The sequence below is a fragment of the Acartia tonsa genome, chromosome 11, assembly GCF_053477335.1.
Source record: "Acartia tonsa isolate MP-2025a chromosome 11, ASM5347733v1, whole genome shotgun sequence".
Classification (NCBI taxonomy): Eukaryota; Metazoa; Arthropoda; class Copepoda; order Calanoida; family Acartiidae; genus Acartia; species Acartia tonsa.
The window spans coordinates 46,547,448-46,563,702 of record NC_137270.1 but is presented as its reverse complement, the minus strand read 5'-3'; the positions used below and the strand labels follow the sequence as shown (position 1 = coordinate 46,563,702).

Genomic DNA, 16,255 nt, shown 5'->3' with positions numbered 1-16,255 from the left:
GCTATGCTTGTAAAAATTTAAACTCGCCCATTTTCCGAGAAACCAGAACTAATTTTTCTCTTTGCATTTATTGTAGCGCAGCCACTCTATGAGTAAGTACGTTCGTCCGTTCGAACATCTTACTGTCTCAATGCCACTCAAATTAATCTATGATTGTTTGTTATAAAAGGATATTTGAAAATTTAATGTATTAAAAGCCTGGGAGTAAGGGAGGGGACAATGGGCAATTAATTCAATATAACAGTTTTCGCTGAAAAGCAATGAAAACCAGATTTATCCAGAAAATTTGACCAAAATTACCATCACAATGTAGTAAACATTCTATAATTAATCACTAGAAAAATCGTGTTTAGAACTTCGTCAACTCTTCTCATATATTTTTAACTGACACCTAAATTCAAAGGGGTTTTTAGATTGTTTAATATATAAATATCACAGTAGAATTTCTATACATGAAATAACATTTTCTTGGGAAAAATAATTGTTAAAACCAGCCATCTAATACAAATTTTTCTGTCTGCTATATTCAAAACTAACTCAGCTAGTTAGCGGGGCATTGATGCGCTAGTACTTAAAGTGAGTCAGAACCTGCTGAATTCTTGCACATTCCCTTTAAGCCAGTACCCAAAGTCTGAGACTCCTAAAAATTGAATATTCGATCCATTGTCCCCTCCCTTACTCCCTGATTAAAAGCACAATGAATATATACGGATTTCTATGTTTTCTATTGGTTATCGCTGCGCTACTTATACTTTTTGAGAATCGAAAATGATATTTTTCAAAAATGTTACTTATAATATAATCAAATTGTTATAAACCGACGGCTAATATTGCAAAGAAGCTATGCTTTTAAAAAGCTGCAAAATAACTATGTAACCAAAAAATACCAAAATTAGTCTAAAATTCATTTTGAAGAAAGGCTAATTGGATGGGTATAAAAATATTTGTCAATATCCATCAAGTAGAAACCTAGCACCCGTAATCCCCCCTTGCGACACATAAAGGGTGTTAAAATAAAAACCAATCGCTTCACTTTTTTCAATATAAATCTTACAGTTTTGGTCCAAAACTAATAAAAAATAATACAATTCATGCCCAAGCAATGACAATGAGAAAACAATATTGAATTTTGAATCTACTTACCCTTCCAGAGCCCTAGAGCTTAAGACCTAGCCCTTGCAGAGAAATTTGCCCTACGCCGAAAGTGCATATTTTATTACAAATTTGTCTTGCAAAAACCAATCGCTCACAATATGAACCACCATAAGTACTTAAAATCTTGTAGATAGACCCCATAATGTTTGGAGTTTTTGATGGGGCATGTAAAGACCTTTCTTTAGACACCTTAACAATGTTTCTAACACAATCTTAGCCAATTTGGCATCAAAAAGATCGACCTGGCAATCATCAAGAACTAGGAATAGACAGAGCCGTTATGCCTCAAAGTTGGATGGGAATGTCTTTTTTATGTCAAATTGGCATAGATTGAGTTAGAAACCTTGTTAAGGTGTCTAAAGAAAGGTTTTTACATGCCCCATCAAAAACTCTAAACATTGTGGGGTCTATCTCCAAGATTTGAAGTACTTATGGTGGTTCAAATTGTGAGCGATCGGTTATTTTTTTAACACCCTTTATTTGGGCTGGGGCTGGTTAAATATATCCACTTTCTATCAACTTTACTGAACTAACCCCCCCCCCCCCCCCCGTCCTCTCTTCTTTTTTATCTCGCTCATATTCTTTGTTTAAAAGAAGATAGAGAGTTGTGACTTCATGACTTTTTAAGTTTAGTAATTATACGTCGGCAAGAGTTGATCTTATAAGGATATCTGGTCTGTGTCGGTCGTGGCGTCCGGTCAAAGTCGGTTGGGTGGCACCAAATTTAGAAAAAATTCTAAATAAATCTTAATTTCTACATTATGACTTTTGTGTATAAGGTAGAAACCTAATTTTTTTTTGTTGAATACTTAGATATTAAAGACCTTTTGAGAAAAGTAGTGTTATGACCGTTTGACCGCTCCCTGACCGACTTTATGACCGATTTTTGTCCGGCTTTTACTACAGACAAATATCATGAATATCGTGGCTTCTCTACAGCTAGAGACCTATAAATTTTTTTGATAAATCCTTGAGCAACAATAATCAGAGAGAAATATTAATTTGTGCCGCCAACCGCCTTTTACCGCCGTAACCGCCGAAAATGGCGGTTTCCGTTATTTGCCGTTTTTCGGCGATGATCAGAAAAAGTAATTTTTTTGTTATGAAAAATAAAAGTTCGTCCTAAAATTTGGTCATCCTAGCTGCAAAATTGGCCGCTCTACAGCTGTTTTAATATTTAGCGCCTGGCTGGGGGGTTCTTCTTTCAAAATGAGGAAATCTGCACAATATTTTATTTTTAGAATATTAGATCATCTTTTTATGAAACAATTAACTGCACAATTTTTCAAAGGTTTCTGGTTTTTCATTATTAATTTCTTTACAGTCAGATTTTGTAGATTAAAAAAAATTGACAAGAATAATTATGCTCATAAGTATTAATTGCCTACACTACGATACATTATTTTTGGTGTATAACACTTGCATAACACTGTGCATGATTATATGTCAGACAATCAACTCTTTGATTGCACGACCTTTGTCTTAACTGGTCATGGTAATGAGTTGCGCCTGTTTAGGGCTTTAACATTCCCACCCCCTCAACTATTTATTTACGTTGCTCATTTGACATGGTGGTTTTTCAGTCATTTCTCAGGCTAGGAGCAAGATATTCTTAAACGGACTTTGGCTCCTGAATCTACTCCTCAAGACCTTTTCTGGGAGCACCATGATGCTATAAAGGAAGCTATGTGCAGTGACGTTCACACCCTAGTTATAGAGTAGCTTTGCTTCTATGGTGTATGTTAATCGATATATTATTACTTGGATGTTGCACCAGATTTGCATGTACTCTGATATAAAGTAATACTCGCAGCTGGATAAATTCCCCACATCAACCCCTATAACCACATCCCCTCCACTCCTGAATTGAACAATTTGACCAATAAAATAGGTCAATAATAGCAAGCTATATTAACAACAAATTTTCTCCTGTTAATATATCCAGGTATATCCATTTTGATGTTATTGATTGATTGTTCAGACAGTGAAGAATCTGGCAGTGAATATCCGGATTCAGAACTCAATAAAGACTATTCAGGTAACAGAGAAGCAACAGACACACAACAGACAACCTACAACCTCCCTAAAAAATATCTATTAAATACTACTTATGGACATTGTTCTTGTTTCTTATGATAATTACTGAATTAAAGCTTTATATTACATAAGAAATTGTACATTTTAAATGAATTAAAAGGAAGAAAAAAGTCCAAGTGTTTAAATCTAATTATTTTATCATTTATTTTAAAGAACAAGAACAAATCTATGCATAGTTGTTTTAATTCAGAAAGTATATATTGGAGATAATATTTTTAGAAACAGAATACAGTAACTGGTTGTGCGTTTGTCTATATGTAAATAGTAAATGATTTCATTGGCCATTGAACGGATATAGTTCTTTTTTAGAGTGACGCTTCAAATTAAACCCGGCCCTGGTACGTTTTCTTTATAATACACAAAAATTATGATCAAATGAAATGAGAAAAAGAGAGATAAAATAGTGAGTAAGAGAGAGAGTGAGAGAAAGATAGAACGAGAGAAAAAATAGAATATTAAAAAAATAGCGATACAAAAATATCAAAACTTACAAAAATTAAGGGAAAGAAATAGTTATAGTTATTTTATGCAATAAAAAAATTGCTCTCAGTTCAACAAGATTTCGCACGAAATTTTATTATTGAACAGGGAAACATATTAAAAAAAACAAGGATCTATATCTTTTATTAGCGGAGCTAAACTTGGGATATCTTATCAAGAGAGAGAGAGAAAGACAAAACGACAAAAAGAAAGAAATAGAGAAGGAAAGAAAGAGGGAAAGAGAGAGAGAGAGAGAGAGAGAGAGAGAGAGAGAGAGAGAGAGAGAGAGAGAGAGAGAGAGAGAGAGAGAGAGAGAAGAAAACTTATTTTGCCATGCATTTTTATGAAGATCAAAGGTAATGGAAAATAATATAAAGACAATAAATATTAAGACAATTTTTTTGATAAAACGTATCCCTTACCAGATTTTTTGCAAGAAACATTTAAAGACATAATATTATGTATGATACAATCGTTTACGAATTAGTAATTTATATTTATGTCTAACTCTATCTATTTATATATCTAGGAAGAGCCTCTCCATGTTTCATAACTGTAGAAACCGAAGATGGTGGCGTGGAACATATTCAGGTGAAATTTGTTTTTATTTCATGGAGAAGCGTTTGTTGTCTGATATATAATGAGTGGATATTATGACAAGTTTCGTCCATTTAGGTTGCTAATATAGTGTTTATTTATTGGTCAGTAAGTTCCTTCACGTCGATGGGAGTAGATGGGGAAAAGGGGATGGATGTGGATAATCGTTACATTAGCTAGCTGGAATTTTCTTAGAGTACACGAAAATCCAAGTAAATCTATATTAATTTATCAGTTATTAATCAGTCAAAACTATATCACCATTAAGACGGAATGTATTATATAAAAAACAAAATATTATTCAAGAAATAAATACAGAAAGTTAGGTACCTAATTCCATAATTGTATTATTAGGACCACATTATTTTGTTACAAATTTTTAACATTTCGGTAAAAAAAAACACAATTATTTTTCATTTTTTTTCGAATAGTATGTCAGCTATTATAAACAAAATCTTTGTCTGTTAGAAATTTGTTATTACATTGACGGATTAGTTTGTCTGATAGGTTATCGAGTGTGATACATCTAGTAGAAATTATCCTTTTTAGTTATAATAGTTATTTATTGACAGCTCTCCGCGGATATTAAAATGAAGTCACGGGCTAACTAAAGTGGTATTAATTTCATTTAATACACATGTAAATTTGACTGTAATACGATGCTATACATGATTTTTTCAGTGTGAGAACCGGTTCTAATCCACCGAATATTAATCGGTTTCGAAGCAATACTGGAATAATTATTATTTTTAGATCAACCCCAATGACGCCGACTCTTTTTCCCCAGTAAACTCTGGTGCTTTTTTCAACCCCAGTGTTGAGGTCCCAATTGAGGTAGGTACCTTTTACAGACATACAGACAGACAGACAGACAGACAGACAGACAGACAAATATACAGATAGACAGATAAACAGATAATCAGATAGACAGACAGACAGAGAGACAGACAGACAGACAGGCAGACAGTCAGACAGACAGAAAGACAGACAGACAGACAGACAGACAGACAGACAGAGAGAGAGACAGACAGACAGACAGACAGACAGACAGACAGACAGACAGACAGACAGACAGACAGACAGACAGACAGACAGACAGACAGACAGACAGACAGCCAGACAGACAAACAGACAGACAGTTATAGAGCAGGTGTGCTGATACAAATATCACCGATTTTGAGTGTTTTGACAATGGACGATAAATTGATTCCCATCCTCAAAGATAATGAACAAAATAACCCTTTGTAAATGGTTGAAAAGAGTGGACACTGCTAGTTTAAAACAACTTATCAAAATTAAATAAAAGTATTTAAGTATTTTAAAACAACATATAGATAAAGAATGTTTGTGAAACTTCGGGGACCAATTAGATAAACTGTATATAAAATGCCAAAATAAAATCACGAAACCTTGAAAGCTAAATTAGTAGAAATCCAGGATAAACAGTTTTTTCGGAGAACATGAATATCTGGTGCAACATCCAAGTAATAACATATCGATCCATTTAAAAGAGACCAATAATAAGAATTGTTTAACAATTAAAATGCATATATGCAATACAGTTACAAAATAAAGTGTGTAATTCAATATGAACAATGACGATATTATCCATTTAGATAGCAGCTATGATACTTATATTTATTTCCGCTTGTTAACTTTCATTCTATTCAAATCCGTTAATAAACAAGAAAGTAATACCTATTTCTAGTGATAAATCAACTACAAATCTTAAGACATGTCATTTACCCTTGTCAATTACCTTGTAAAGGAGAGACAACCAACCCTTTAATTGCAGCACAACCTTTGTAAGTAAGTACTGTGCCTGCAGCTGTATAAGGGCCAAGGTATACCCCCTTTTCATATTATTAACATCATGAAGCAGCGTGGTTCAAATTCCAACCCGACACCTTCCTAACAGCATGCCAAAACATTGCCATTAGGTTACTGCCCCAGGTTTAATTAAATAGAAGCTTCACTAATTGTACAAAAGGGCATAATTTTCATGAATAGCAACATTTAACCCGCGACCGTGGCTCAACACGTAGCGCATCCACTCGTCGTCGGGAAGGTGATAGGTTCGAATCTCGATCCGACACCGCGTCATAACTAAAGACGTTAAAAATGGTTCCTACTGCTGCTATGTCAGGTACGCGACATAAATAGTTAGAGTAGGGGGAATGCCTTGGCCCCAAACAGGTGCAACTCACTACCATGCACAGTTAGGACTTCTCAGACAATGGTCGTGCAATCAAAGGGTTGGTTGTCTGATGGGCCAATGGACGCTTTACACCGCAATCATAGGGCTTAGGGCTGACAACCCTATCCCATATCCATAAAAAAGCCACATTGTTACAGAAACACTGCCAAATTGTCAGCAGCCTATGCTCCCTCTGTGGAGCGAAAAGGGCTTGTTACTTTACAACATTTAACATTTGTAAGTACGACCATACCTTGTATAAAACCTTGCTGCGGCAAAAGGAAGAAAGTATTACCTAAAAGTAAATCATAAAATATTAAGTTACTCCTTTACATAATTATAATGGATATATAGAATACGTGGATATTGTGAGAGATTCTTGCATACCCTGATAAAATGTTTATTCCAGCTGGCTAAATATACGATAGGCACTTACCCCATCCCCTCCCCTTCTACTGGAAGAACGAACTGACCAACAAATGAGGACTATTGTAGCAATATAAATTGCGACAAATTTTTTGATAATATCCGCGTGTTCTATATTCATTTTCCGTGAGATATTTGAATAAGAAAATGTAACTAGGGTTATTATTAGAGTTTTAGAGTTCTAGCAAAATGTTTTTTTTACAATAAGTAAAATTCAAATAAAGACTGCATTTTTTTTCAATTCGAAATAAAACAAGGATGACAACATCCATAAAAGCGAAGCACTGAAACAGTAGGACAAACGGGCATTAACACTTGTATAGTGTCAGAACTGAATAATCATAATATAAATGTATAAGAGTCAAAGCAAAATTGCAAGTAAAATGTGTTGAAAAACTGCTTGATTCAGGATAATGTTTATGGACATACTTACATTTCTAGGACTTGATTATAGAGTTGCTTCGCTTATTACATTATAATTTGTTGTCCTATGAATCAATATACCAAAAATCAGATCAATCGGATGATTACGGACATTTTGATGATGATTATAGAGTTGCTACTAAATCTAAATCTACTTAACTATTAAAGGAATCACCATGCAAAATTTGAAATCGATAGGACAATTCTAACATGCCTAAATTAACGAAAAAAGCTATCCGTTACGGACGTACGGACGGACCGACCCTAATTATAGAAAAGCTTCGCTTTTAAAAAGAGAAAGAGTTTAAAGAAAGAAGAAATAATTCATAGATTAGGAGACAATAATGTTTTGATTAAGGCTAAACTATCTATCTATCTAACTATCTAGCTATCTAGCTATCTAGCTATCTATCTATCTATCTATTTATCTATCTTTCTATCTATCTCTAGGAAGACGAATCTCAAGTTACTGCAGTTGATATCAAGGCTAAACGTTCTAATTCAATTAAAAAGGTAAACTTTTTAGTAGCAAAGCAACTCGACAATTTGCGTTGTATTTTCCACCACATTGCGAGAAACTGCCAGAAATTATACCTACTAGATATAAACAAGGATGACAACATCCATAAAAGCGAAGCACTGAAACGGTAGGACAAACGGACATTAACACTTGTATAGTGTCAGAACTGAATAATCATAATATAAATGTATAAGAGTCAAAGCAAAATTGTAAGTAAATTTGTTGAAAAACTGCTTGATGTAGGATAATGTTTATGGACATACTTACATTTTTAGGACTTGATTATAGAGCTGCATCGCTTATTACATTATACTTTGTTGTTCCAGGAATCAATATAACAAAAATCAGATCAATCTGATGATTAGATAACATAAAAATTTGTTGTTAAAAAAGTAAAAAAAATAACATGTTTAAAATGGACGTACGGATATTTTGGTAATGATTATAGAGTTGCTACGCTTTCTAAATCGTACCTAACTACTACAGGAATAACCATGCGGACGTACGGACGGACCGACCCTAATTATAGAAAAGCTTCGCTTTTAAAAATAAAGAAAGAAAATGGAAAAGAAAGAGGGGAAATACGAAAGATAAATATATAATGATTAAACAATTAATAAATATAGATACATCATCCAGACAGCAACCTGACCCAAATGGTGGACACCCTTTTCGACTGCTAGCAAAAACTTTCTGTTCTTTTAAAAAGACTCGGCTGTGTGCATTATAAATTATTATTACAAAAATTATGTAGATTAAAAGTATTAAAAGTTTGGACTCTGTAATATTGTACAATCCAATCAAGATTTAATATTTACCCCTAAAGGCATTACATTATGGATTAGCTTCTAAATTTTTAAAATTTAAATAAATTTATAAGGAAATATCAATATGTACATAAAATTAAGATTTGTTTTAGATAAATGTATATTTTTCTTTCAATCATAGAAAACAAGTATGACAACATCCATAAGTATCGAATCACGAATTCGAAAATATGACTTTTAAAGCATAATGATATCACAAAAATTATCAGCTGTCTATCTTGAATAGCAGTTGAGAACATTTTCTTCATATCGTTATGGACGGACTGACAAAGTGAAGTATAAAGTAGAATCGCTACTTTAAAAAATTATAAGGAAAATAGGAAAATGTTTGATTCTGAATGATGTAGATTGATAAAAGATTTCAATCCTAACCTGTTTCAAAATTTTCATTTTTAAGAAAATTTTCAATACTAATTAAAAATCAGAGATATTTATCTTTAATCTTCATGTAAAAGATTATAAATATACATATATGTTTGTCCATTTAAATCTCGGTAATATATAAACAAGGTTGAAAACATTCATAAATATTACAGTGGTTATATCAATCTTAACAAAAAAAACCACGTATTTCTCTCAAAACTTTGAGAGAGCAGTACCGATAGACTGACAGATCAATTGAGTTATTGAGTACTAGCGGCTACGGCCCTAGAAGCCTCTAGGGCCACTTAAATTGAAAAGGGAGGAGACGATCTCCCCCCCCCCCATTTTCAATTAAAGTTTTTGAGAGAAAAGTAAAAAAGATGATTAACCCTCCCCCAAAATAGTTAAAAATCCTCCGTGGAACTTTAAGAAGCTTCACTGTAAAGAAGATACAAATCTGATCGGCGTTTAGCGAGATCCTTCGCTACAGAAAAAAAGCTTAATACTTTATATAATAGGATGGTTTAATTCTACAGGGTGTCCAATAATTTTATACATGTTTAGGAACAGAAAAGATTAGCCCGGCGGAGAATAGTATCAAAGCATGGCGACTGCAATGTTCAACTTTACAGGGTGTCCAATAATTTTTTTATACTATTTTAGGAGCAGAAAAGATTAGCTCGGCGGAGAATAGTTTTAAATATGCAATATTATTCTCTGCAGTGTGTCCAATAATTTTATACATTTTAGGAACAAAAAAGATTAGCTCGGCGGAGAATAGTTTCAAAGCATGGTGACTGCAATGTTCAACTTTACAGGGTGTCTAAGAAAAGACGGCAATTCATAAAAGTAAGAGATTAAAATGTTCAATTTAACATTTTTTTATTTAAAAAAAAGAATCAAGTAATAGTTATTTCTCGTATCGTATTATAAACGGCTTTCCGCGGATATAGAATGTACAATTATAATATTAAAACTAGTTTTTTTAGCCCCGAGGTGCCGAAGGCACCGGCTAAAAAACTGGTTTTAATCTGATGATTGCACATTTCTGTATTCGTAGAAAACTGGATATAATACGATGCTAGACATAGTTTTTTCGTATGGATGAGAACCGGTTCCTATCCACCGGAGAAAAAGTATTATTTTTATAAAGTTTCAAGTCTAAATCCCAAATTATTTTGTTAAATCCTATAATCTACTTTAAAAAGTAATGCTGCTATAACTTGCAGGTGACATTTTAGTATAGAAAATTCAATAGCCTGTTTATAGGTGAAACTTATTCCCATGCACAGTTAGGGCCTTTAGCCAAATTTTTCTTGCAATTGTTGACAAAATTGTTAGAAAATAAAAAAAGATAATATTTTCTTTTTTTTCAGGATGTATTTACAACATGTGTTGATATGCAATGGAGATATACGCTACTAGCTTTCATAGCCAGCTTTTTCTTATCATGGTAATTTTTTCAGATACTATGAACTTAAACCATTATTCTTTCATATAGATTAAACATTTTTTGCATAGAGCACTATACAGATTTATGTTAACACTATTGAATGTTTTAATTCAGCTCCTAATGTTTCTTAAATGTTTTGCTAGGGATTTTTTCAATGTTTTTGACTATGGAAAAATATTTGAGTTTGCAAAATAGTAAGAAAAATTATGTAGTATAAAGAAATGAGGTTTAAACCTTTGCCATTCAATAGAGTTTACACACTTTGAAAAAACTGTTTGTCAAAATCCAGTCTGTGAGAAAAGATGTTAAAAATTTTATTTTGTCTTGAAAATGTTATTTTACATGTATTGACGCCATCTTAGATTATGTTAATAAAATTCTGTTAGAAGATTTTTTTTCTTAAATTTTTAATAAAATTTAATTGTTATAATGTAAACAAATATATCTGAAATTGACCAATCAATGAAAGATTTTTATTTTATTTTTATTGTTTTAATGTCAAAATGTTTTGGACACCCTGTTTAAATGTTTTTTTTAGGCTTGGCTTTGCTGGCATCTGGTACCTGATTTGTTGGGCACACGGGGACTTTGAGGAGGACCATTTACCTGATAAACAAGTAGGAATATTTATCTATCTGTCTGTTTTTGTATGTCCATCTATTTATCTGATTTTATGGATGTATATCTGTCTGTAATTCTTCAATCAATCTATCTATAATCAGAATGGAGTCCTTGTATGCTACCTACTTATGAATCTGATTTAGATTTATCTATCTTATTGTCTATTTATCTACCTATCTTTCTTTCTATCTATCTACCTATCTATCTAGGAGGAATTAGGGTGGACTCCTTGTGTGCTAGCTACTTATGTTTTACATCAGACTTTTTAATTATCTATATGCCTATCTATGTATCTATCTGTCTATCTAACTGTCTTTCTATTTAGGAAGAATCAGGGTGGACTCCTTGTGTGCTAGCTACTTATGATTTTACATCAGACTTTATATCTATCTATCTATTATTCTTTCTATCTATCTATCTACCTGTCTATATATCTAACTGCCTATCTATCTATCTATATAGGAAGAATCAGGGTGGACTCCTTGTGTGCTAGCTACTTATGATTTTACATCAGACTTTCTATCTATCTATCTATCTGCCTGTCTATCTATCTGTCTATTTATTTATCTATTTATCTGTCATGTATTTTTATTTATCCAACTGAAGATTGTTCTTGACATGAAACATTGTGTATTGGACTTATCAAATAAAAATAACATGTTTAATTAAACTGTGTTGATCATTCTATGTTATCTATCTATCTAGATATATATCTATCTATCTATTTGTTTATCTATCTAACTGTCTATCTATCTATCTATATAGGAAGAATCAGGGTGGACTCCTTGTGTGCTAGCTACTTATGATTTTACATCAGCCTTCCTTTTCTCAGTAGAAACTCAACATACTATTGGGTAGGCTTACAAATTTAAATATTTTAACAGAAGATGGATTTGTCCTTTGCTAAATAAATTCTTTAAAATGCTTGAAATCATGGGTTATAGCTCTACAAATAAAAAATAAAATGTCTAACAATCTTCAAAAGAGATTAGATTTTTTAAAAATTAAATACAAATTTTTCCAGTATGCCTTCAAATCGATCAATATTCAGAGAATTAGAATGGGTTCTCAGCCATACTGAAAAAATCGTATTTCAGACAATTTACCACGAATGTTAAAATAAATATCAATACCAGCTTTGTTAGCAAGTAACTTTGACCCCTTGGGGGTAGCAAAAATATGTTTAATCTTATAATTTTTCATTATAATATCCGCAAAAAGCTGTCTATAATACGATGTGATAAATAATACCATATTTTCTCGTAGTTATGGTAGCAGACAAACAACTGAAAAATGTCCAGAAGCAGTTATTCTTCAATGTGTACAATCAATAGCTGGAGTTATCATTCAGGTATTCATCTATCTATCTATCAATCTATTTATCTATCTATCTATTTCTCTATCATTCTATCTATCTATCCATTGATATGAAGAAGCTGTTATTCCTCAATGTGTACAATCTATAGCTGGAGTTATCATTCAGGTATTTATATATCTATCTATCTATCTATTGATATAAAGAAGCTGTTATTCTTCAATGTGTACAATCTATAGCTGGAGTTATCATTCAGGTATTTATTAATCCATTTATCTATCTATCTATCAATCTTATTATCTATCCATCTATCTATCTATCAACTTGAGGAAGCTGTTATTCTTCAATGTGTACAATCTATAGCTGGAGTTATCATTCAGGTATTTATACATCTATTTATCTATCCATCTATCTATCTATCGACAGTAAGAAGCTGTTATTCTTCAATGTGTACAATCTATAGCTGGAGTTATCATTCAGGTACTTATCTATCTATTTCTCTACCTATCAATCAATTTATTTATCAATCTATCTATCAATCTATCTATCAATCTATCTATCTATCTATCTATCTATTTATCTACCTATCTATCTATCGATATAAAGAAGCTGTTATTATTCAATGTGTACACTCTATAGCTGGAGTTATTATTCAGGTATTTATCTATCTATCTTTTTCTCTATCTATCCCTCATTCTATCCACAATAAGAAGCTGTTATTCTTCAATGTGTACAATCAATAGCTGGAGTTATCATTCAGGTATTTATCTATCTATTTATCTATCTATCTATCTATCGATATAAAGAAGCTGTTATTCTTCAATGTGTACAATCTATAGCTGGAGTTATCATTCAGGTATTTTTATATCCATTTATCTATATATCAATCTTATTATCCATCCATCCATCATTCTATCTATCTATAGCCATGAGGAAGGTGTCATTCTTCAATATGTATCTATCAATCTTATTATCTATCCACTATTATATCTATCTACCACTCTTTTTAAATCTATCTAACTATCTATTTTTTTTATCTATCTATCAATCTATTTATCTCTCCATCATTCAATTTAATTTTCATCTATTCACGGATGATAAAATAAAATTCATACCAGTTTCATTAGAGCTGGATCTTTACATCATTATAGTGGTGAGCCAGATCGGGGTGAGCCGAATTTCAGCCAATCACAGCGCGGTATTTCATAAAATGCTGTGCTATCATTGGTGGAAAGTTGGCTGACCCCGATCTGGCTCACCACTAAAATGATTTAAAGATCCAGCTCAGCACGAGCCTTCAGCCCCTCGGGAGTTACAAAACTGGTTTATTATTTAATTTTTTCATTTTAATACCCGCGGAAAGCTATCTATGATACGATGCGATAAATAACAATCATCTGTATATTTAGGCATGCATGGCTGGTATAGTATTTGCCAAGTTAGCAAGGCCCAAGCAGAGATCAAATACTCTTATGTTTTCAAAGTAAGATTTTCAGTACCGAAGCTACTTTTTTATTATAAATGTTCTTAATCAGTTTGTATGTTACGTCCATTACTTCTCAAAATGAATTTTAAGTAATTTAAATCAATATTAAATTAAATTGCTATTATAAAATTGGTATTCGCATTCAATAATGTTGTCATCCTTGCTTTAGAATCTCACCTTACTTTTTATGATTTTCAGGAACGCTGTAATAACTGTAAGAAATGGATTTCTATATCTGCTGTTTCGAGTTGGTAATATGAGGTCTTCACATCTGCTAGAGGCACATGCCAGGGCTATATTTGTGCATAAGGTAGATAAATAGATAGATAGATAGATGTAGATAGATAGATAGAGTTGGTAATATGAGGTCTTCACATCTGCTAGAGGCACATGCCAGGGCTATATTTGTTCATAAGGTAGATAGATAGATAGATAGATAGATAGATAGATAGATAGATAGATAGGTAGATAGATAGATAGAGTTGGTAATATGAGGTCTTCACATCTGCTAGAGGCACATGCCAGGGCTATATTTGTTCATAAGGTAGATAAATAGATAGATAGATAGATAGATAGATAGATAGATAGATAGATAGATAGATAGATAGATAGATAGATAAATAGATAGATAGATAGATAGATAGATAGATAGAGTTAGTAATATGAGGTCTTCACATCTGCTAGAGGCACATGCCAGGGCTATATTTGTTCATAAGGTAGATATATAGATAGATAGATAGATAGATAGATAGATAGATAGATAGATAGATAGATAGATAGATAGATAGATAGATAGATAGATAGATAGATAGATAGATAGATAGATAGATAGATAGATAGATAGATAGATAGATAGATAGATAGATAGATAGATAGATAGATAGATAGATAGATAGATAGATAGATAGATATATAGAAAGATAGAAGATAGATAGATAGATAGATAGATAGATAGATAGATAGATAGATAGATAGATATATAGAAAGATAGAAGATAGATAGATAGATAGATAGATAGATAGATAGATAGATAGATAGAGTTGGTAATATGAGGTCTTCACATCTGCTAGAGGCACATGCCAGGGCTATATTTGTGCATAAGGTAGATATATAGATAGATAGATAGATAGATAGATAGATAGATAGATAGGTAGATAGATAGATAGATAGATAGATAGATAGATAGATAGATAGATAGATAGATAGATAGATAGATAGATAGATAGATAGATAGATAGATAGATAGATAGATAGATAGATAGATAGATAGATAGATAGATAGATAGATAGATAGATAGATAGATAGATAGATAGATAGATAGATAGATAGATAGATAGATATATAGAAAGATAGAAGATAGATAGATAGATAGATAGATAGATAGATAGATAGATAGATAGAGTTGGTAATATGAGGTCTTCACATCTGCTAGAGGTACATGCCAGGGCTATATTTGTGCATAAGGTAGATAGATAGATAGGTGTAGATAGATAGATAGAGTTAGTAATATAAGGTCTTCACATCTGCTAGAGGCACATGCCAGGGCTATGAGTTGTTCATAACGATAATAGATAGATAGATAGACAGAAAAACATCCTGTTACTTTAAAATATAAATATTTGTGAATCTTTACCAAGATATAAGTAATTGAATTTTGACTTGTGATCAGATAAAATATTTATCAAGAATTAACAATTTATGTGCGTACAAAACATCAAAATAAAATGCAGCAATTAAATATAAAACACTAGAGAGTTAGATAACAACTGCATTTCCTGTAAATCACAATGACTCAATGCCAACTTTCAATTGGTCTTTGAAAATTAACCAATGGTGTCGCGGACATTAACACAGCCAAGTAGCAGAAAACAATATGCTAGCAGACGAAGAAGGTTATCGGAAAAGGTGTGAAGGCAGTTATCTGTATATACATCTGTTATTAAATACATATGTATGTAGAAAGGGGGGGGGGGTAGAGGACTGTAATCTTTCATGGTACCTTTCGTTGGTGTGCCTTAAAGCTTTTGGAACTTTAATCAAATTTTGATTGGTTTATTCAAACTAGCAGTGCCCAAGCTTTTCAACCATAATTTTTATATAAAAAGGGTAAATTTGTTTATTAGCATTGGGGATGTTATTTACTCCCCTCAATATTACATATTAATTTCCAGAATGCCTTCAAAACTTATTAATGTCAGCTAAATTAGAACCGGTTCTCAGCCAGACTGAAAATCATGTAAAGCATTGTATTGCGGACAATTTTCCACGAACCTTAAATTAAAAATCATTATATG

The 16,255-nt window shown here is 32.2% G+C and overlaps 1 protein-coding gene across 1 annotated transcript in view; it reads left to right on the top strand.

Moving 5' to 3' along the window:
* The window catches only part of LOC145332777 (G protein-activated inward rectifier potassium channel 3-like), a 41,494-nt gene that overhangs the window by 10,176 nt on the left and 15,063 nt on the right, over positions 1 to 16,255 (top strand). The window contains exons 2-12 of the mRNA XM_080177837.1: positions 3,137 to 3,193; positions 4,262 to 4,323; positions 5,083 to 5,163; positions 7,826 to 7,888; positions 9,836 to 9,934; positions 10,462 to 10,538; positions 11,077 to 11,155; positions 11,925 to 12,013; positions 12,426 to 12,510; positions 13,884 to 13,957; positions 14,159 to 14,270. Of these exons, the coding sequence (XP_080033963.1) occupies positions 3,137 to 3,193; positions 4,262 to 4,323; positions 5,083 to 5,163; positions 7,826 to 7,888; positions 9,836 to 9,934; positions 10,462 to 10,538; positions 11,077 to 11,155; positions 11,925 to 12,013; positions 12,426 to 12,510; positions 13,884 to 13,957; positions 14,159 to 14,270 (878 nt within the window). The remainder of the gene's footprint in view (positions 1 to 3,136; positions 3,194 to 4,261; positions 4,324 to 5,082; positions 5,164 to 7,825; positions 7,889 to 9,835; positions 9,935 to 10,461; positions 10,539 to 11,076; positions 11,156 to 11,924; positions 12,014 to 12,425; positions 12,511 to 13,883; positions 13,958 to 14,158; positions 14,271 to 16,255) is intronic.